The sequence below is a fragment of the Pseudorasbora parva genome, chromosome 24 (genome assembly GCF_024679245.1).
Source record: "Pseudorasbora parva isolate DD20220531a chromosome 24, ASM2467924v1, whole genome shotgun sequence".
Classification (NCBI taxonomy): domain Eukaryota; kingdom Metazoa; phylum Chordata; class Actinopteri; order Cypriniformes; family Gobionidae; genus Pseudorasbora; species Pseudorasbora parva.
This window is the reverse complement of record NC_090195.1, coordinates 7,229,224-7,249,076: the sequence shown is the minus strand read 5'-3', so window position 1 is coordinate 7,249,076 and position 19,853 is coordinate 7,229,224. Positions and strand designations below refer to the sequence as shown.

Sequence of the window (19,853 nt, the reverse complement as noted above, 5' to 3'; positions counted from 1 at the left end):
GCCATTGCGCAATTGTTAATAATAAAAAATAAAATAAAAAAGTAGGGTAATTAAACATTTTGTGAAATACAATTTTCCGCCTAACCGTTAAGTCCAGCAGTAGCCAGAGCAGGGACCAGGTGGAGGAAAGTCTAGAGAGGTGGAGGTTTGCTCTGGAGAGAAGAGGAATGAAGGTTAGCAGCAGCAAGACAAAATACATGTGTGTGAATGAGAGAGAAACAAGTGGAACAGTGAGGTTACAGGGAGAAGAGGCAAAGAAGGTGCAGGATTAGGGTCAACAGTCCAGAGCAATGGGGAGTGTGGAAAAGAGGTGAAGAAGCTTGTGCAGGCAGGTTGGAATGGGTGGAGAAAAATGTCAGGTCTGTTGTGTGATAAAAGAGTACCAGCAAGAATGAAAGGAAAGATGTACAGGACAGTAGTGGAGACCAGCGATGTTGTATGGTTTGGAGACAGTTGCTCTGAGGAAAAGACAGGAGGAAGAGGTAGCAGAGCTGAAGATGTTGAGGTTCTCTTTGGGAGTGACGAGGATAGATAGGATCAGGAATGAGTACATCAGAGGGACAGCACATGTGAGATGTTTTGGAGACAAAGTTTAGAGAGGCCAGGTTGAGATGGTTTGGACATGTTCAGAGGAGGGAGAGTGAATATATTGTTAAAATGATGCTGAGGTTGAGCTGCCAGGCAGGAGGTCGAGAGGAAGACCAAAGAGGAGGTTTATGGATGTAGTGAAGGAGGACATGAAGGTAGTCAGTTCGAGAGAAGAGGATACATAGGATAGGACTAGATGGAGGAAGATTATTCGCTGTGGCGACCCCTGAAGGAAACAGCTGAAAGAAGAAGAAGACAGTCAGGTCCAGCAGGCGGCACTAAAGAACGATTTCTGGTTTAGATAACCACAGAAGAAGTGAAGCTCACGTAACGGCGATTATTTCGCTGACTTTAACAACGCTGTGTTTTCGTTTAGAAAGGGAAGAATAGAGTCATCGGTGAGATTAACAACACCGGCTGTCTTAGCCTAAAAGAACAGCAGCGGATTTGACAGGAGCAAAAGAAAACCCCTCAACGAAATCTAAGCAAAATATGTTTTCTCTGCCTACAACCTTTCAGTCGCAGGTATGAAGGTATTTCATTGTTTTAAATAGTAGTCGTCAAATGCCTTTTTGTGAATAAATGTGTGACTGTAGAGAGTTAAAATGAACGAGAAAGAGAAAACAGTGTGTATGGGGCTTTCCACAACATTCGATCTTGTAAACCAAGTATTTCTGATTAAACCAATATTATTGTATGCGATTGAAAATGTATTTTAATAACAGCCTATTTCTGACACATTCTGACCCTCAAACAGATTACATCATCTTATTTACATCAAGCCATCTGTTACTGTTTTCTTTTGTTTTTCTTCACTGTTGATTGAGAACATACAATTATATATTCTCTATGTATTATATTTCATACATTTTCATTTTCTGACGACATTATTATGTAATATTACCTTTATTCTGGTTATACAACAACAGTGTGTAAAATAAGGTCACCGAGTGTGTTGTGTCTAAAGGGGAAAAATGAAGGATGTGTAGTCTATAATAGAATGTCAGTAGTGACATAACTGACCTACAGATCAACATCATTCATACATAGAGAGCTTATCAGTGTCTGTGACTATTATATTTATTGCTATGACTGGAACAGTTTTATTCTTTCATTTGCTAACCAGTATTCTCCACACCAATTTATGCAACATGACCAAAATGTACTTTTTTTAGGGAACAGTGCCTTTGACCCATCTAATCAATGTGGTCCAGTACTTGAAGAGTTCAGCCAACTCGACCGTAACTGCATCGGTGCAGAGTCTACAAAGAGACCTTTCACCTGAACACGACCCTCTTCTCAGTGAGGTATGACAGCCACAGAAACCGCACACACGTTTATAGCACGTGCATGTTAGAGTTCATGTTTACGCCAAGGTTATTATAGCTTGAAATAAAGTAAGCATTTACTGAAATAAAATATTTTTAAAAAACCGTCAACTTATTTAATTTCAGCTAATTACCAAGGCAAAATTTCTCTTTTTCTCATTTCTCAACCAAAAATAAAATAAATAAAAAATTACTAAAAAACTATACAGACATTACAAAAAATAATAGAAAATTTAGAAAAATTAACAAAAAGCAACAAAATTATTAAAACGATAAAATAAAAAAGACCACCAATAACAATGGTTTCCACTGGGCTTCATGGGTCTAACTTGCTTGTTTTACAGCCCAAATTAAGCTTGAAGGACCTGGGTCTGTCAGAGCTGAGGTTCAGTCATGTAAGTGATGTTCTGGAACACCTGCTGCCTTCTAAAGATCCAGAAGAGAAATCCATCTCCAGCGCTGCTCAAAACTCAACAGCATGGAGAACATCTCACATTTCTGCCCCCTCCTTCTTCCAAAACAAATATGGTAAGGTTAGCCACAACATATAGTGTTATCATATTTTAAAGTATTTTTGTGTCTCGGAATTGTTGGTAGCGCAATCATTCGCTTTATTCCCTTACAGAATATGTTTATGCGACCACATCTTTGTCAACATTGTGCTGTTGATGAATTACAAAATAAGTTGTTCCAGCTTCACAGCAATTTTTTTCCCATTATTTCTAACCTACTGTACCTGAATACTAAGTAGATAACTATATTACCCGTGAAATTTTGTACACCAACAAGTGTTCTGATTTCCAACAACTTTCCAGTCTTAAAGTACCTACTTTTTTGGATATCACCTTAAATGTACAGTGTAATATCGCTGCTAGGGTCTGCAAAATTTCAAAGATCAAGGGTAAATTGACTTGCCATCTCCCAAAAGAAAGAGCTGATTCTGAACTGCCCAAAACGAGTGGTCAGTAATTTCAGTCTTACTTCCTGTATGAAGCTACATAGGTTTGTAATAAATTTGCTTAATGCCAGGCAGCATATGATCTTCATTGACTGAATGTGAACAATGTCTACTTTGACGCTCAAACACTGTAGTTTTAGCTGAGGCCTGGGAGAGTTTGTTTTGCGTTGTCGACATTGCTAGAAGACACTATTTTCAGCTCTGCGAAAGCAAATCCACTTTGCGTGCATTTCCAAAGGATGAGGACTCTGGCTCAAATTGATACATTATAACTGATGCCATCGTTACAAGTGCTGAGGAAGACCCGGAGCTGAAATTCAGATATGATCATAGAGCCTTTAGTTTCCAACATGCACTGTAAGCGGTCAACCAATCACAACACACTGGGCCGTCTGACCAATCAGAGCTGAGAGGCTCTCAGAAAGAAGGAGTTTAGATATACTGAATCTTTTAATTAAAGGGTTAGTTCACCCAAAAATGAAAATTCTGTCAATAATTACTTACCCTAATGTCGTTCGACACCCGTAAGACCTCTGTTCATCTTCAGAAAAAACATATGAAGATATTTGTGTTGAAATCCAATGGCTCAGGCCTTCATGACACCAATGTCATTTTGTCTCTCAAGACCCATAAAGGCACTAAAGACGTTGTTAAAAACTCCATCTCACTACAGTGGCTCTACAATCATTTTATGAAGCAACGAGAATAGTTTTTGTGCACAAAAACCCCCTAAATAACGACTTATATAGTGATGGTCCGATTTCAAAACAAAGTTTTGAATGTTATGAATCAGTGTATCGATTCATGATTCAGATCGCAAATGTTACGTGATTTCAGCAGTTTGGCAGTTTGACACGTGATCCGAATCATGAATCAATCCGCTGATTCATAAACGTTCGAAACTTTGTAACTTCAAAACTTTGGATTTCAACAAAAATATCTTAATTTGTGTTCTGAAGATGGGGTGTCGAACAACATTAGGGTAAGTAATGAATGACAGAATTTTTATTTTTGGGTGAACTGACCCTTTAACCATTTCAGACACTGTGAGAAAAGTCTTGTACTTTGGAAACTAAAGGCCCATTTTGTTGTCAGTTAAGTGATTTATTCTTGACTTTGTTGTGTAATGTAAATTGTATATCTTACCACAGGGTTTTCTCACAAACACACTGGACTCTATGGCTCTCCGGTGTTTCACAGGCAAAACTCCAGCCCCCTCCAGACAGCCTGCGTAGATCTGCACCATCTGCAATGTAATCTTTATATACAAATTACCAAAATATAAAGAATTAGAGGCCCAGTCCACACCACAGCTGTAACAATATCACTGGAATCACTTTCAGAACAATTTTTATCACCTGATAAACAATAAAAATGATTACAACCAATAAGAATCCACTCTATCTTATAGAGCTTGAGCATTTAAAGTGGCAGGTAATATAACTGTGCATGCTGCTTATAATAAACTTCATCATCTATTGATGCGGATGCTAATATAGTTATATTTATTGTTCTTAGTGTGAACAGGGCCTTTACACAGTTACATGCTGTTAGCCACTGTATGGATTGAGTTCTGGGTTTGTTTGTTTTCATGCTTAGTATGGGTCCAAAACAGAGGTTTCAAGACGATGAGGTCCAAGGCCAGACGTCTGCTGTCTGGTTCTGAAGCTCCAGGAGAAGCAGAGAATTATACGCCAGTCTTTATGAAAGTGAGTGAGCTGCATGACACTGATGAAATATTAATTCATGCAGGTATGCTCTCAGATATACAACAGGTTATATCTGAGAGATTAACCTATTCCTGTCCTATTCAGGGCCTCCTAATGAAGGAAAAGCAAGACACGGGGAGTTTTGAACAGTTATTGAAACAGAATAACTTGTCAGAATCTCACCAGGATGCTTTTAAGACTGGCTTCACTGAGGGCTTCATGAAGGCTCAGGCATTGACACGGAGGAATCAAGGTGATATATTAAATGTATATATGTTTAATAGTAAAAATGTGCCTGCGGCAGGAACTTCATTCTTACTTTTTGCGTTTCTAACAGACTCTGCGAAGAGGACACGTCTGATTATTTTTGCCCTACTTCTTGTTGGCTTGTATGGTGTGTCCAGAAGCCCTTTCTTCTCGGGTAAAGGATCGTTTTCCGACACTGGTTTGTTTCCCATTTTATAAATTCCTTATATTTGTTTGCCTGAAATATATTGACCGATCATTGACTGCAGCTGAATTTCTTCTGCAGTTTTTATAATAAAGGATCAATTGTATTTTTGCGTTCTGATGAGATCATTCGAATGCAGTATGTTCGTTTCATCTGTGTACTTTAGTTCGTTTTCGCACCACCTCTGGTCTGGATTCAGCCGTGGACCCTGTTCAAATGAAAAATGTTACCTTTGAACATGTGAAAGGTGTAGAGGAGGCCAAGAACGAACTTCAGGATGTTGTCGAGTTTTTGCGAAACCCTCAGAAATTCACTGTGCTTGGCGGTAAACTTCCCAAAGGTGAAATTCAACACTTTTGCCTATGGTCATTCTTTTGTTTTTAATTTTGTAGAAAGGTCTAATCTGGATGTGCATTTCAGGTATCCTGCTTGTGGGACCTCCAGGAACAGGAAAAACCCTGTTGGCCAGAGCTGTGGCAGGTGAAGCAGACGTGCCCTTTTACTACGCCTCCGGGTCAGAGTTTGACGAAATGTTTGTGGGAGTTGGAGCGAGTCGCATCAGGAACCTTTTCAGTGAGTCTTTTGAGGGAAACATAGTCTCCCTCAATATCCCTCGATATAGTCATAATGCTCATGCTGTAAAAAACCACTACTTTAGCTACTTCCTTACCTACTTTAAAAGGATCATGAACTGCATTTAAAAACAATTATGCTCTCTGTGGTCCGCTTGTAATCTTATCAAGATTTTTTTTTTTTAACGTCAAAATTCATCCTTATTTAGAAGTAATAAGCTATTGTCTATCATGTTTTTGACCCTCTCTTTTGAATGTTTTCATCACAACAAACACACTGCATTCAAGACTTGTAAGTTAACACCCACTGATATGATTGGGTAACACTTTTGCATATTAAAATAATTGGTAACGTTTTTTTTTTACAGTGTCCTTGTTACATATGTTACATGTACTTACATAGTAATAACAGTAAATTATGCATAATTACATGAAACTAACCCTCAACCAAACTCTAATCCTACCGTAACATAATAGTAAGCACATGAAGTTAATTTACATTATTCAATATATAATTACACTGTAACAATGACACGGTGAAATAAAGTATAACTAATAATCTTCAACATCCCCGCCATTACACGCGTAGAATTGCTTTGAAAACTTCCGATCTCGTTACATAGTCAAAACATTTGCCAACCATGTGAAACATATGTTTACATGCGTATTACATTTGCTTTACAAGTCTTGGTTAAAATAAAATTTAAGTACTTACAGTTATAATTGACAAAGGATGACTTGGGGTGTTTTGTGCAGGGTCGAAGCCAAAATTTAGGACGCTACTTCAAATTCACCTCCTGTTGAAAGAAGCATTTATTTTGAGCAGCAGTGTGGCACATTGTTCATCTTTTCATGTTGATTAAGAGAATTAGTTTCCAAACAGACGAATAAAGGGGGTCGTGCACAATTGCAGAGTTGCAGTGCAAAGAAATCGTATGCGTGTCAAAATTGGATTAAATATTGTGCATTTGGTCTTAAAGTGACTGCAGCCTATAGTCTACCTCCTGCCACCTGTCATTAAAGTTAATCAAAGAACCCACTGATCTTGACTGAATAACTTTTATAGCAGGCTTTAATATGCATTCATCTATATTTAATTGATACAGTGAAGATTATGCAATGTTATTTTATGTTTAATTATTCAATTTCTGTACCTGAATTATTTGTTAGACCTGAAATTTGAGAAAACACTTAATTCTTAGCACTGTTCTTATTGTATTGGTGATTCTTCACTTGTATTAAATAATGTTTTAAAATTGTTATTAGGCTTTTAATTTTTTCTGTGGATTCTCAGTTGTAATCAAGAATTGTAAAATTTTACTGGTATCTACAGTTTTGGTAGCTTTTTTTTAAATACAATGTTACATGGGTCAAAACAAACAATGAAAACAAATAAGTATTAAACTCATTCTTTCCAGCTCTATGTAGCCTTGGTCACCTCCGCGGCCATAAAAGTCTAGTTCCGCCACTGGTTTTGTGTAAAAACAGAATTATGCATGAATGTACCATTTTTTGTCACACTGTCATTCTTATAGGCTATTCATAGTTCATCCTATTCGTGTGTCGTGTTTTAATTTACTACAGATGTCACTCACTGAAGCTTTTGTTCAGGATTACAGGGAATGGTTTGGATCAAAACAATATTCTCTGTGTGCTTTCTTCCATATATATCCAACGATCTGTAAAAGACAAAGCAATAGTAACACATGGTAACAACACTGTTACACACGCCTGTGTGTTGCAATATCACTGACGGATCCAGTGTATTTGGCACTGCATCATCTTTTTATTTTCAGCCTGCTTCAAACTGTCTGTTTCAAAATCGAATTTGCAGTAAAATAAAGCAAAGAAACAAACAGTGTTTTACTTTATTAAAAACAATCCACACTTTCTTAATGTTAGGATCACAAGGATGGCAATGCAAAGACTATTTTTTTACACAAAATGTCTTGTAAGCCTATCGTTTTGTTGCTGGAGTGATCCTGTGTTTGATCTTCTTTTGTAGTCTGTCTTTTGTCTTGTTGCACTATGCGTAACAATGTGACAAAATCCGAAACAAGTCGTTTTCTGAGCTTGGTTTCAATAAAAGCTGTTTTATATTTTATCTGAAACTAACTGGATATTTGACTTTTATGTCAAAAGATCCATCAATTTGATTTCTCAATTCATGACCGCTTTAACAAATGTTTTTGCTGTTTTTTTTCTCACAGAGGAGGCCAAAGCTAGTGCACCATGTGTAATATTTATTGACGAGCTTGACAGTGTAGGAGGCAAGAGAATCGAGTCTCCCATGCACCCGTACTCACGACAGACCATCAACCAACTGCTCGCTGAGATGGATGGGTGAGTCCATGGCTTTTTTTTTTTTTTTTACATTTCTTCTTTTTGAAAGAATTTGGGGTCTTATTTTAGTATTTTGATGATTTCAGATTTAAACCCAACGAAGGGGTCATTGTGATTGGAGCTACAAACTTTGCTGAAGCTTTGGACAAGTAGGTTTCTTCAGCCACATTTTTTAACGTGTAGGCATTCATCTCAAAAAACTTTAGGGTTGTAAAAAAAAAAAAACTGTCAACATCAATGCAACAACCACAAATCCTATCATCATTCATCTTCATCCAAGAATATATGACTCTGGATTTCACATGAAACATGTAGCAGGTAGTTTTGATTTGAATCACTTGACATATATTTCTCTGATGGGCACTATTATGATTTCAGTAACTCTAGTTAACAGTTTACTGTTACTAATATAATCTGCCTTTAATATAATCATCTTCTTGGTGATGTGTGTTTCAGTGCTCTGGTGAGGCCAGGCCGGTTTGACATGCAGGTCACTGTCCCAAGACCAGATGTGAAGGGACGCACTGAAATCCTGCAGTGGTATTTGAAAAAAATTAAAGTGGATTCTGGTAAGAATTATTAAGAGAAACCAAATATGTTCCCAAAGATTCTCAAATAGGACAATCCAATAAAAGAATCGTTTTTCTTGCGTTTTGTAGCTGTTGATGCAGAGATCATTGCCAGGGGAACAGTGGGTTTCTCTGGAGCTGAACTGGAGAACCTGGTGAACCAGGCGGCACTGAAAGCAGCAGCCGATGGGAAGGACCTGGTGACCATGAAGGAGCTGGAGTTTGCGAAGGATAAGATCCTGATGGGTGAGGACAGTAGCGCTGGACAGCTTAGTCTCTGCAGCATGTGATGGGGATTAGTGCTTTGTGCAAAGAGATTCTTTCCTAAAATCCTCTTCTCTTACTGTCTAGGCCCAGAGCGCAGGAGTGTGGAGATAGACAAGAGAAATAAGATGATCACAGCCTATCATGAGTCAGGACACGCTATAGTTGCTTATTACACCAAAGACGCCATGCCCATCAACAAAGCTACCATCATGCCACGTGGCCCTTCGCTGGGACATGTGAGTAATAATTGGTCTCACTGTTCTATTATAACGTTAAGTATCCCACTTTTTTATAGCATTTTTCATTTTCATTTTCTAAATACCCCCCAACATTACCCAGATTATCTAACAAAGAAGACAAGTTTATTAGCCGATGTTATAAATGTTTTTAATTTATCAGTATCAGTCGATATTGAATATTTAATTGTGCATGCTCATTTCATATATTTTTGAATTTAGTTTTAGGTTGCTATCATCTAACATTCACTTAATAATAATTTATAAATAAGTTTTTAATCTTTATCAAATCTCTAAATGAATATTCATGTTAACTGTACATTATGTTATTCTAGTACTATACATTTATAATGTTGTTATATTAAATGTTTATAATAAAAAAAGTTATATTCTTGAAATAAATTATTGAAAATTATAAGAATGTAAAATTACAGATTGTAGGTTTTGTTTTTTTGTGTTTAATTTGTAATATATTTAAACAAAATTGTATATAATTTTAATATCAAATTTTTTTTTAGTTATCATCAATAATATAATTATCAATATAGGGCGGAATATTAACTATTTCCCCGCCAGTGTTTAAAAAAACAACAACAACAACAACAATATATCAAAAAAAAGTCCTTTCTTTTGAAGGGAATTTTGTTTTTTATTCTAGCTTCATACATTCTTTTTTTTATCAACACTTGAATGTGGGCAAGTGTCATAAAAAAGGGTAAATTGAACAAAAATAAATCACACGATTTTTCTTGTTTTTCTCAAAGACTACAACGTGCATAACCAATGCCGTTATTGGGTGTTTCTGCTACTTTTTCCAGTGTTTTAAACTGAAGATTCAGAAAAAATCATTTTGTCAAAAAATCAAATCGTTTTGTCTTTCGCTAGATTTTGATAAACCTGTTGTGATGCTTTTATTGTTTCTCTGGTCACTCTCAGGTATCCTTGCTGCCAGAGAACGATCGCTGGAGTGAGACACGGGCCCAGCTGCTGGCTCAGATGGACATCAGTATGGGCGGCAGAGTCGCTGAGGAACTGGTGTTTGGAAATGATCACATCACCACCGGTGAGAAGTAATCCTAACTAATCCTTGCTATCGGTTGTATTCTTGGAAATATCAACATCACAGTTTATTTGTTTATTTTATAGGAGCATCCAGTGATTTTGATGGAGCCACTAAAATAGCACAGATGATGGTGACACGGTTTGGAATGAGTGACAAGGTGAAAACTAATGTTACTTCTTTTTTTTTCTTTTTTCTTTCTTACAGTATGTAGTTAGAAAAGATTTCATAATTTAGGCAAGAGTTTCCCAAACTGGGGTTTGTGAATTGATTAAAAACTAATACATTTAAAAATATATTTTTAAATAAAGTTCATGTATTCCAAAATCAAAATCAAATGAAACACTACAAATATTAAATATTTTAGCTACTAATGTACTTTTGGACATATCCGAGGAGTTTTATTTATTTAACTAAAATACAATTTATTAGGCTGACATATGAGGTTTATCATTTTCTAAATATTTTAGATTTTGTCAAATCTGCGTAGTTATTTATGGTCATTTTACAGTTTAGGATGTTACCATAGACATTGTTTCAAACTGGCTACCTAAACAACATGTAGTTCTAATCTTATGTCAGAATTTTCCAAAATGATTTCAACTGTTTCCAGGATTAGTTTCCATTTTAGAGGAAAAATAAAACTCCCCATCTCCATCAGATCACATTTCAAGTGAAAATAATTATTTAATGTATTCAAAAAGAAGCAAATAGTGATTTGGTGAAGCCATTGAGTCGTTCCACGTGTTTAAAAGCCATTAGAGTGGTGTGAGCGCTCACATTCCAGACTTAAATCTTTGTTTCATCCTAATCCCTTCTCCAGCACTCAGTTCATACTCAATTTCCAAAAATGAGCAGCGCACATGCAGGGTCTAAACTACACACACATTCACCCATCCTTAACGTCAGGATCCTGTCGTAATCAGAAACTTGTGTGAAGCCTTTGTTGAATTACTGTTGTGCCTGTAACTGCAGTTCACTCAACTCTCTTTGCTTTGACCAGCTGGGGGTCATGACCTATAATGACCTGGCAAACCATAGCCCAGAGACCCGGGCTGCTGTAGAACAGGAAGTCAGGGTCCTGTTGCAGGTAGGTCTTTAGTGTTTGTTTGTCAGTGATATTTGATATGATGATTGTGGAAATTCAGCCTCCTCATTTTCTCTTTCTCTCAGAGCTCATATGAAAGGACAAAGAAGCTACTTAAGATGTACAGCAAAGAACACAAGCTGCTGGCAGATGCCCTGCTGACTTATGAGACTCTGGATGCAAAGGAAATTCAGATGATCCTGGAGGGAAAGTCGCTGGAACCCAGATGATTAAGTCCTGGATTAACAGAGACATTTTAAGCTACAATCTTACAACCTTACCTGTAAATATAAGCATCTGTAATAAGCAAGACTTTCCAGCCTTCTCTCATTTTCAGGCAGCACATTGGCTTTCAAACAGACACAGAAGTTAACTGTAATTCAGATATGTCCTATTAATTTGAGACGGTAAATTGATGCCAAAAGTACATATGCATAAGCTGTGAACCAATGTAAATTGCTACTAATCAGTTAAACCGTAAATATTTTGCTTGGAAGCAAAGTATATAACAGGAAAATTATGTTAAACTTGCTTTATTCATCCTATTCTTTGTTACCCAGTCATCAAATTGAAGCATTTGTTATTTTAAGAAATGGAGAAAAGCAGAAAGCAAAGCAACTTTTAACTCATAAATGGGGCATTTTCCTTGAAATCAAATGCCAGTGGGCTTCTGTCTAAATCAGGATGTCTCATTTTCTGTAATCACAATAGTACAGATTGTTCAATTATGAACTTCAGAATGAATCCTTGACTTCAGAATGTCCATTTTATTTGTGCATCCACAGCTATAGAATAATTATATCTGTAAATGCAAATCTAAACAATTAACTTGGAGTACTGTAGAATGTTTCCGCTGGACCTTTTATACATACTGATCTTGTTCTTTAAGTTATTTATTTGAGTACTCCAGGGGTAGCTAAAAGCCTCCTGTTGCTATCATCTTTCACATTTGGGTTGCCTGCATGTGTGTTTAAACGGCTCAGGTGACAGCCCTGTATATATGTGTGTTTGAAAAATTATTAGTGTGCTTGCTTTTGAAATTAATACCATCTTTATTTCCATTTCTCTCAACCAGAAATGAACATGGATGTGACTAAATACAATACACAAATAAAGGCTATTCCCTTGTCATTTCCTGAAAGTAAGAATATAAAGCTGGGATTTAGGTTAATAAATTACGTTTAATGTCTTATAAAATAAAAGAGTGGCAGTAAACCATTCAGTCTGATAATCACTGGTATCAGGTTAGGTGTGTAAAATAAAAATCTTATTATTTAAAATTAGTGGTCTACACACATTTAGGTTTTGCCTTCTCATCATTCGCTATATGTTCCTTTATTGAAGTCAATTAAAGTCAATCATGAATTAGAGTTTCACCCCAATAGCTTTGAGACAATAGCTTTGTTGTTTTGAGTGAGGGAAACTGCAATCAGTGTTTTACATCTCTATCCAAGTCTGTAATTATAGAGTTTTGTTACAAGAGGAAGTATTGGACATTTAAAGACCCTTTGTTGAAAGAAATGTGTTTTCCCATTGGTTTTCAGCTGTGAAAGGCTTTATAAAACTGCCTAGACTTTGTAGGGAACTGACAAATACTGGTCACAACCATGAGGAGACCAGCTGAGCTCAGATAATTATTTTTTCTGAAGAGACTGCAAAATAAAATGATAATTTGAAGGAAAAAAAAACAACAATGCCAAAATGGATGAGGATATTGCGATCATTGGAATTGGATGCAACTTCCCAGGAGGTAGATATGTTGTTTAATTATTATCTTGATCTACACTTTGTGACATCTACACTTTGTGACATGTTTTTTTGCATTTGCATGACTTCTCAAATACCTTCACAGGTGAGGGAGTTGATAATTTCTGGAAAGTTCTTGTGGAGGGCAGGAACTGTGTGGTAGAGATTCAAGATGAAAGATTTGATACATCAGAGTGGTTTCATCCTGATGAGAGTAAACCAGGAAAAACACAGACGACCAAAGCTGCTCTCATTGAAGGGTGGGAATAATCAGTTCATGATGATACATTTGAGGTTTATGGTTAATTAAAAAAGGGAAATGGTAAAGTAATAAAATGTGTGTCTTATTTCAGATTCAATGAGTTTGATCACAAGTTCTTTGGCATCAGTGAGGCTGAAGCTGATTACATGGACCCTCAGCAGAAACTGTTGCTGCAGTGTGCATACCGAGCTCTAGAGGATGCTGGGATACCCTTGGAAAAAGTGAGCGGAACCCAAACAGGAGTTTACATAGGTAATACATCTAGTACACGTAAATCACATTTTAACTTTTGGCTGTTTTTAAGATACTGAAACCATATATTGTGTTTGATTTCAGGTCTTATGAACAGGGACTATGAAACACTTTTGAACAACTGTCCCAGCACAATAACTCACTATAACGGCACAGGAACAGCTATGAGCATAGCTGCCAACAGAATTTCCTATGTCTTTAATCTGACTGGACCTTCTTTTGCCATCGATAGTGCATGTTCTTCATCCCTAGTAGCCCTTCACTCTGCTTGTCAGGCAATCAAACAAGGTAATTATACTATTTTAATTTTAAAGTTCATTGCTTGACATTTACATCATCCTTGTTTTACCAAATCTCTTGGGGACTGTGAACTGGCTCTGTGTGGAGGGGTTCATTGCTTGACATTCATATTATTAATCATCCTTGTTTTACTTAATCTCTAGGGGACTGTGAAATGGCTCTGTGTGGAGGGGTCAGCTGCATCCTGGAGCCTCGAGTCTTTGTAGCCCTCAGCAAGGCAAAGATGATCTCACCTGAAGGCACAAGCAAACCATTCTGCCGTACTGCAGACGGGTATGGCAGAGGGGAGGGATGTGGTATAGTCCTACTGAAGCCTTTGAAAAAGGTAGCTATTTTAGTTTTTTTAATCTTGTTTATAATATTGATATTGCATTCAGTTATGGTTTATAATTTTTTTAATAAATTCAATTAATTGTTTGTGGAAGTAAATCTGGTAATTCTCTTTTTTAGGCTCTTGAGGACTTTGATCATATTTGGGGCATTGTGAATAAGACTGCCGTAAACCAAGATGGCCACACGGTCACACCGATCACCAAACCCTCCATGTCCCAACAGGAGGCTCTACTTCACATGATCTACTCCTCAGATAATTATGTAGTAAATGTCCAGTATGTAGAAGCTCATGGGACTGGAACACCCGCAGGAGATCCAGTTGAGGCTGGAAGTATATCAAAAGTCATCGCCAAAGCAAGACCTTCAAACTCCGGGCCTCTGTTTATTGGCTCTGTTAAGAGTAACATTGGACATGCAGAATCTGCAGCAGGTGTTGCAGGACTCATAAAGATTCTGTTAATGATGAAGCACGAAATCATTGTCCCCTCTGTGTTCTACTCAGCACAAAATTCCAGCATAGATGCTAAAGCTCTCAATCTTAAAATCCCCACTAGAGCTGAGAAATGGCTATACTCTGGATCAAGGAAAAGGATGGCTGGATTAAACAGCTTTGGGTTTGGTGGCACCAATGCCCATGCCTTAATCAGCGAGTATGTTTATGCTACAGCCTCCGAGAGCCACAATCTTGAACCCCTAAAACTGCTTCCAATGTCTGCAGCCACGGATCAGTCTCTTCAGTTGTGCATTGCGGACATGTATCAGAGGATTTCAGTAGATGAGACCATTGATCTTCAAGCTCTTGCTTATACAGCTGCCTGCAGAAGAAGCCACAGGAGACACAAATTTAGGAAAGTCTTCACTGCATCATCTGTGTCAGAGTTAAAAGCACTACTCGAAGCTAGCATGAACAAGAAATTAGCCCCAATAAAGCAGGACCTAAAGTTAGTTTTTGTATTTTGTGGAAATGGCGTTACTTATAGGGGAATGTGTAAGCAGCTACTGAAAGAAGAACCTGTTTTTAGGGACAAAGTCAAAGAGGTGGAAAACTATTTCCAGAAATTCAGATGCACCAGTATTTTGCAAAAGATCGCAAGCAGCTATGACAATGAAGATTTCTCTAAACCAAATGTTGTCCAGCCACTTCTCTTTGCAATCCAGGTTGCAGTTGTTCACCTTCTGAAGCACTGGGGCATCAGGCCGGATATTGTTCTTGGACACTCGGTGGGAGAGGTTGCTGCAGCTCATTGCTCTGGTCTGCTGTCTCTTGAGGATGCAGTAAAGGTCGTCTACCATCGCAGTAATCTGCAGACAAAAGTGACGGGTGGGAGGATGCTGGTCATTGGTAACATTGCTGTCCCAAATATTCTGGAAATCCTCCCTACATACTCAGGAAAGATTTGTCTAGCTGCTGTGAACAGTCCTATGTCATGTGTGCTGTCAGGTGATAAAGAAGCTATTGATAATGTTCACCAAAAGCTTCAGTCGTTTAAGAGCAAGAACCTGTTCCTTCATGTCCTGGATGTTCCTGCTGCCTACCATAGTCATATGATGGAGCCTATACTAGGCCAAATCAAAGACAGCATCGGCCATTTAACTTTGAATGAAATGGAGTGTGAACTGTTTTCCACTGTAACAGGAGAGATGTGTAATCAAGGAGACTTTGTAACAGGTGAATACTGGGCAAGAAACATCCGAAAGCCTGTTGCATTTGAACAAGCAATTAAATCAGTTTCCAACAACACAAGGAACACAGTCTTTGTGGAAATCGGTCCAAGGCGGGCTCTGAAAAGGAACATCATGGAGATCCTGGGAAATGACACTACAGTGCTCACTTCAGTCCATCCAGATAAAGACCACGAGACCATGTTCACCACAGTATCAAAACTGTTTGAGTTGGGGGTCAATGTGAAGTGGGACGAGTTCTACAAAGGGTTTGAAACAAAGCTTATACCTTTCCCAAAGTATCAGTTTGAATGTCAAACAAATGAGGTATACTTTGAGGATGTAAGACGTGGAAATGACACTATCTCTCGCAGTCCACATCCACTGATAAGTCCAAGTAAACGTGATGGCAAAGTGATCAAGTGCAACCTGTCAGCAGGTACTACCTCCTACATTTGGGAACACAAGAACAATGGCATCTCCATTGCCCCAGGGGCATTATATGTTGAATTAGCCTTCGCATCTGTAATGGAAACTGCTATTCCAAAGAGGCCTCTTAATTCATTTCAGCTCACAATCAACTTTCAAAGTTTGTTTGTTCTAACAAAAAATTGCCCTCCTCTGAAAATAACAGTTGATACATCCAAGGACACAACCACATTTCAAGTTCAGTCCTCTAGTACTGTGCATGCCTCAGGCACCATTAGCCATGAAAGGGGTCCAGCTATGATAGAACAGCAAACAATTAACCTCAGTGCTGTTTTGGAGAGATGTCCATCAGTCATTGAAGCAAAGGATGTGTATAGCACTCTTAATGATGTAGGATTTGAGTACGGGCCCAATTTCAAACAACTTGGTGACATTCATTATGGACAAGAATTCAAGGAAGCAGTGACTAGTGTCAGGATTCCAGCGGGAGTACTCAATCATCTGTATGAGTATTGTTTGCACCCAGTGGTCCTAGATTACTTCTTGCAAATGTCCTCAGTTTTAGCATTAGTCTCTAGCACCATCCGTCCTGGATTTCCCTCTGCTATTGGTAGTATGGTTATATCTGCACCTCCCCGTGAAAAGATGTTCATGTATATGAGACTGTCTAAAGAAATGCCAGACTACTTTGAGGTTTGTGGTTGTTTCACTGACAAAGATGGACATGTGCTGATTGAGCTAAGAAATGTCAGAATTAATTTTCTGGGAAGACAATCACCGATCAGGGAATCATGTTTCTTTTATAACCAGAAGGATGGCATTCATGCTGAGAGCAGTTTCCCTAGAAGAATCAAGGCATTGGTCTTTGAGGACACCTTGGGTATCGCTAAAGGTTTGAAGCCATATTTGCATCCAAAATCAGTTTTTCTTCCTCAACCCGATTTAACAAAAAACTTAGCCTTGCAGGTCCAAGAATTACTATTAAGGTCCCCATGCAGTGCTGCAGTCATGGAACTGGATGAGATCCTGTTTATCTGGGGTGTTCAGAATATTAGTCACCTGAAATCTGAAGTCATTCTAGAGTCCTTGCTAGACAGCTGTGAACTTTACCGTCAGGTTGTTTTGTCTCTAAGAAGCTGCAGTAAGATGTGTTCCGTCCGTGTCATTACATACAAGTCAGCAGAAGGAACAGTTGAAAGTATAAGTTCTGGATTTGTGTTATCTGGAATGACAAGGGCATGTGCTGCAGAGTTGTCAGGCATCTCTTTCCAGCTCATTGACCTTTCAACAGTGTCAAGAGAGGATATAGAAGCACTGGCTTATGTGCTTAACTCGTACAAAGCCCAAGAGTGTCCAGAAGTCTTCATCAGCAAAGGGAAAGTTTACTCTGCTGTGATAAGTCGTACTCCTGTCACTACAATTAGGGAGGTGAAGACTGAGTCAAAAACCCTACAGTCCCAGGACATCACTTTGCAGACAAACAGTCCCTACAGGATGACCAGCTTGTCAGCTTTGCCTTCAGCGACTTCAGTCCACACTATTCAGAGGAAAAATGTTGAGGTTCAGCTGAGTAAGGTATGTGTGCACTCTTCAGATTATTTCCCAGTTAGTACTTCAGACTTAAACTTTGGTCAGACGATGTATTGGAGCAAGCACACAACACAAAACCACAGTCTTCTGGCACTTGATTTCTGCGGGACCATTACAGCAGTGGGAAATGATGTCAGCAAAATTAAAGTGGGAGACCATGTTGTCTGTTGTTACCCTGTAAAAGCAACTTCCAAAGTCATCATCCCAGAAGATGTGTGTTTCAAAATGAAAAGGCTTCCATTTCTAAAGGATGCACCATGTGTTTCATACTTTGTCCTAATCTGGGAGATATTGCGGTGTGTGTTACCCAAATCCAAACAACAGCAAAATTTGGGCATCTTCTCTACTGATCGTGACTCAGCCCTGGTCAAGTTACTGACACTGATAGCAAGTAAATCAGGCTGGAGAGTTTTTACAGAGACTGAAATAAGTCGATTAGTCCAAAACACAAAGCAGTGTCTTCTTTTTGTGATTCTTCCTCCATATGATTCCTTGCTTCTGACAGACATTGTAAGTGTTGTCAATGCAGATCACATCATTGCAGTACGTGGTGTCCGTGAGCCATGCTACTCTACAATAAATGGAATTCAAAGGAATAGTGAGAGAACTTGCTTCCAGACTCTTGAGATGTCCAAAATCTTCCAGAAGTCAGGTCTTAAGGCACATGGAGCTGTTCTACAGAAGTGGCTAAAGGGAATGCAATTACACAAAGCATGGCCATCAATACAAAGCTGTTCTTTTCAGATGGTACCCCCTGAAGGTATGTCTCCTCAGTCTTTTGAGCAGTCTGGATCTTATTTCAGTGCAAGCACTCTGGATGTGATAGCTCTGAACTGTGATGACACTAGGAGCAAGATGTCTACCATCCCTTTGCTTCCAAGAACAAATCAGCTGTTCTTAAAGAAAGGTGTGTACATAGTTACAGGTGGTCTCTCTGGTTTGGGATTTGAAACTGTTAAGTTTATTGCCCACAGGGGTGGAGGATTCATTGCCACTCTCTCAAGGAGTACACCATCTGAGAAGGTACAAGAGGAATTGAACAGTCTCCAGAAGAGATACGGGGTAAGAATTATCACTCTTCAGTGTGATGTCTCTGTGTCAGACGAGGTGATGGAAGCCATTACTGTGATTGGAAAACATTTTTTCTCATGTCCAATCAGAGGGGTGTTCCACAGTGCTGCTGTGCTGCACGATGGATTACTGGAAACCCTTGATAGATCTCTTTTTCAAAAAGTCCTACAACCTAAAGTCTGTGGTGCTCTTAATCTTCACCTTGCCACTCTGCACAGTCAGACACTTGATTACTTTGTGTGCTATTCCTCGATCTCCTCATTCATTGGAAATGCAGCACAAGCTAACTACGCAGCAGCTAATTCTTTTCTGGACATGTTTTGTCACTACCGACACAATATTGGACTTGCAGGCCAGTCAATCAATTGGGGACCCCTTAAACTGGGCCTGCTAATGAATAAAGATCATTTTCAAAAATTCCTGGAAACAAAAGGACTAATGATCATGGATGTGAGAGAGATCCATGAAGCACTAGAGCACTGCCTGATAACTAACAATCCCCAGCAGGTGGTCTGCAAATTCAATTTCAGTAACCTGAAGAACCATGTTCTCTCTCAGAATGTGTCTCTAAAGTTTCGCCTGTCTGCTTTAGTGGAAGAAGAACTGAAAAACACCACAGTTCTTGAAAACTCCAGGATAAATGTTCAGTTATCAGTGGATGACCATGTTAAAGGGATTCTGACTGAAATTTGCAGCATTGATACTGATGATTTTAGTGATGAAACTGCGCTCACTGCATTAGGAATCGACTCAATGCTGGCCATGACATTGCAGAATCGTTTGTTTCAAGAGATAGGTGTGACTATTCCTCTTGTTGCTTTGCTTGATCCAAACAGTACACTGTCCTCATTGGCTGAATTGATAAAACAGAGCACAGATGAAGAGATTTCTGTACACCTGTAATGCAAAGTTATCTTTCTAACATCTTGTACATTGGATATTGGAATGCATATTAATTAAATTTACCCTTTTTTAGCATACTTGTTTTGCTTGTTATATATTACAAAATATATTGTTGTATTGTATACATTTCAAATATT

The 19,853-nt window shown here is 38.3% G+C and overlaps 2 protein-coding genes across 3 annotated transcripts; both read left to right on the top strand.

Annotated features, from left to right (window-relative positions):
* Positions 1 to 871: 871 nt before the first annotated feature.
* yme1l1a (YME1-like 1a) lies at positions 872 to 11,894 on the top strand. Of its 2 annotated transcripts, none has more exons than XM_067434408.1 (18): positions 872 to 1,121; positions 1,764 to 1,895; positions 2,261 to 2,444; positions 4,026 to 4,127; positions 4,474 to 4,583; positions 4,689 to 4,836; positions 4,921 to 5,028; positions 5,201 to 5,374; positions 5,455 to 5,607; positions 7,817 to 7,949; positions 8,036 to 8,098; positions 8,406 to 8,518; positions 8,609 to 8,764; positions 8,870 to 9,021; positions 9,958 to 10,084; positions 10,168 to 10,241; positions 11,085 to 11,171; positions 11,255 to 11,894. In XM_067434408.1, exons 1-18 carry the CDS (start codon positions 1,116 to 1,118, stop codon positions 11,396 to 11,398), a joined length of 2,166 nt encoding a protein of 721 aa, XP_067290509.1. In that variant the 5' UTR covers positions 872 to 1,115; the 3' UTR covers positions 11,399 to 11,894. The 2 variants fall into 2 exon arrangements, with proteins under 2 accessions (XP_067290509.1, XP_067290508.1); XM_067434407.1 differs by having other exon boundaries at positions 873 to 1,113.
* A 28-nt stretch (positions 11,895 to 11,922) lies between these two features.
* Positions 11,923 to 19,788, top strand: pks1 (polyketide synthase 1). The gene is made up of 6 exons (XM_067434406.1): positions 11,923 to 12,918; positions 13,021 to 13,174; positions 13,268 to 13,428; positions 13,513 to 13,716; positions 13,872 to 14,053; positions 14,179 to 19,788. Exons 1-6 carry the CDS (start codon positions 12,870 to 12,872, stop codon positions 19,714 to 19,716), a joined length of 6,288 nt encoding a protein of 2,095 aa, XP_067290507.1. The 5' UTR covers positions 11,923 to 12,869; the 3' UTR covers positions 19,717 to 19,788.
* The last annotated feature ends 65 nt before the right edge of the window (positions 19,789 to 19,853 follow it).

Coding starts and splice junctions, on each gene's coding strand:
- yme1l1a (XM_067434407.1), top strand. CDS start 1,081: ATGTTTTCTCTGCCTACAACCTTTCAGTCGCAG. Junction 1,896..2,260: donor ACGACCCTCTTCTCAGTGAG/GTATGACAGCCA, acceptor CTTGTTTTACAG/CCCAAATTAAGCTTGAAGGA. Junction 5,375..5,454: donor TGGCGGTAAACTTCCCAAAG/GTGAAATTCAAC, acceptor TGTGCATTTCAG/GTATCCTGCTTGTGGGACCT.
- pks1 (XM_067434406.1), top strand. CDS start 12,870: ATGGATGAGGATATTGCGATCATTGGAATTGGATGCAACTTCCCAGGA. Junction 13,175..13,267: donor AAAGCTGCTCTCATTGAAGG/GTGGGAATAATC, acceptor GTCTTATTTCAG/ATTCAATGAGTTTGATCACA. Junction 13,717..13,871: donor TTGTCAGGCAATCAAACAAG/GTAATTATACTA, acceptor CTTAATCTCTAG/GGGACTGTGAAATGGCTCTG.